The 777-nt window shown below is 39.4% G+C and overlaps 1 protein-coding gene across 1 annotated transcript; it reads left to right on the top strand.

Annotated features, from left to right (window-relative positions):
• Nucleotides 1–146: 146 nt before the first annotated feature.
• Nucleotides 147–695, top strand: LOC106512300 (zonadhesin; the record flags this gene model as incomplete). Its single annotated transcript, XM_014000955.1, is given in 2 exon segments — nucleotides 147–296; nucleotides 373–695. A coding segment is annotated over 1 exon segment (270 nt), but the record flags the coding sequence as incomplete, so codon positions are not given.
• Nucleotides 696–777: the final 82 nt, after the last annotated feature.

Raw genomic sequence — 777 nt, 5'->3', positions numbered from 1 at the left:
GTACGGAAAGGAAGGGTTTGTGTACCCGTGCAAGAGTGTGGGTGTGTGGCAGATGGCAAAGTTTACCATGTGAGTAGTTTAAGATGAACCAAATGCTTGTTCCAATGTGTTTTTATTTGTCAAAAATAACCTCTGTACTTATTTCAATGAAGTGTGGTACACCAGTCACTGCACTCAAAAATGTGAATGTGATGAAGATGATGGAAAAGGAAGACTCTATTGTTCTGATGAAGAGTGCGATGATGACGATGTCTGCCTTCCAAATTTGAAGGGCCATTATTATTGCACATCTACAGGTAAACTTTTTATTTTTATTTGCGCTGGGTTATTTACAGAACATGTTGCAGCTTAAGTTTCCAACTTGTTTTACAGGTTTCACAGAGTGCACAGTTGCGGGTGACCCAGAGTACAAAACATTTGATAAAATGAAGCACAACTTTGAGGGGACACAGTCTTATGTGCTGGTCCAGACCAAAAATCTGCCAAGTAACCTTCCAGAAATTTACATAGAGGGCACCAATGTGTGCAATGACCATGACAAGAAAAATGGACAAAGCAGTAAGGATAATGTCAATAGCCATGATGATGACGACGACGACGACGATGACATTGAGGAGGAATCTAATAGATCCCAAGAGCTTAAAATCAAAGTGTACAATATCACTGTGGCGCTCAAGCAGAAATGCAAGGTGTTTGTAAGTATTTGGGGCTTTCTAACACTTTGTTTTTTAAATGTGCTCGCTTAAATTTCCAAAAGTATCCAAATTCCACTTAAAC

The sequence above is a fragment of the Austrofundulus limnaeus genome, unplaced genomic scaffold (genome assembly GCF_001266775.1).
Source record: "Austrofundulus limnaeus strain Quisiro unplaced genomic scaffold, Austrofundulus_limnaeus-1.0 Scaffold5580, whole genome shotgun sequence".
NCBI classification, from domain to species: Eukaryota; Metazoa; Chordata; class Actinopteri; order Cyprinodontiformes; family Rivulidae; genus Austrofundulus; species Austrofundulus limnaeus.
The sequence above is the reverse complement of the archived record's forward strand: the minus strand, read 5'-3'. Positions and strand labels throughout refer to the sequence as shown.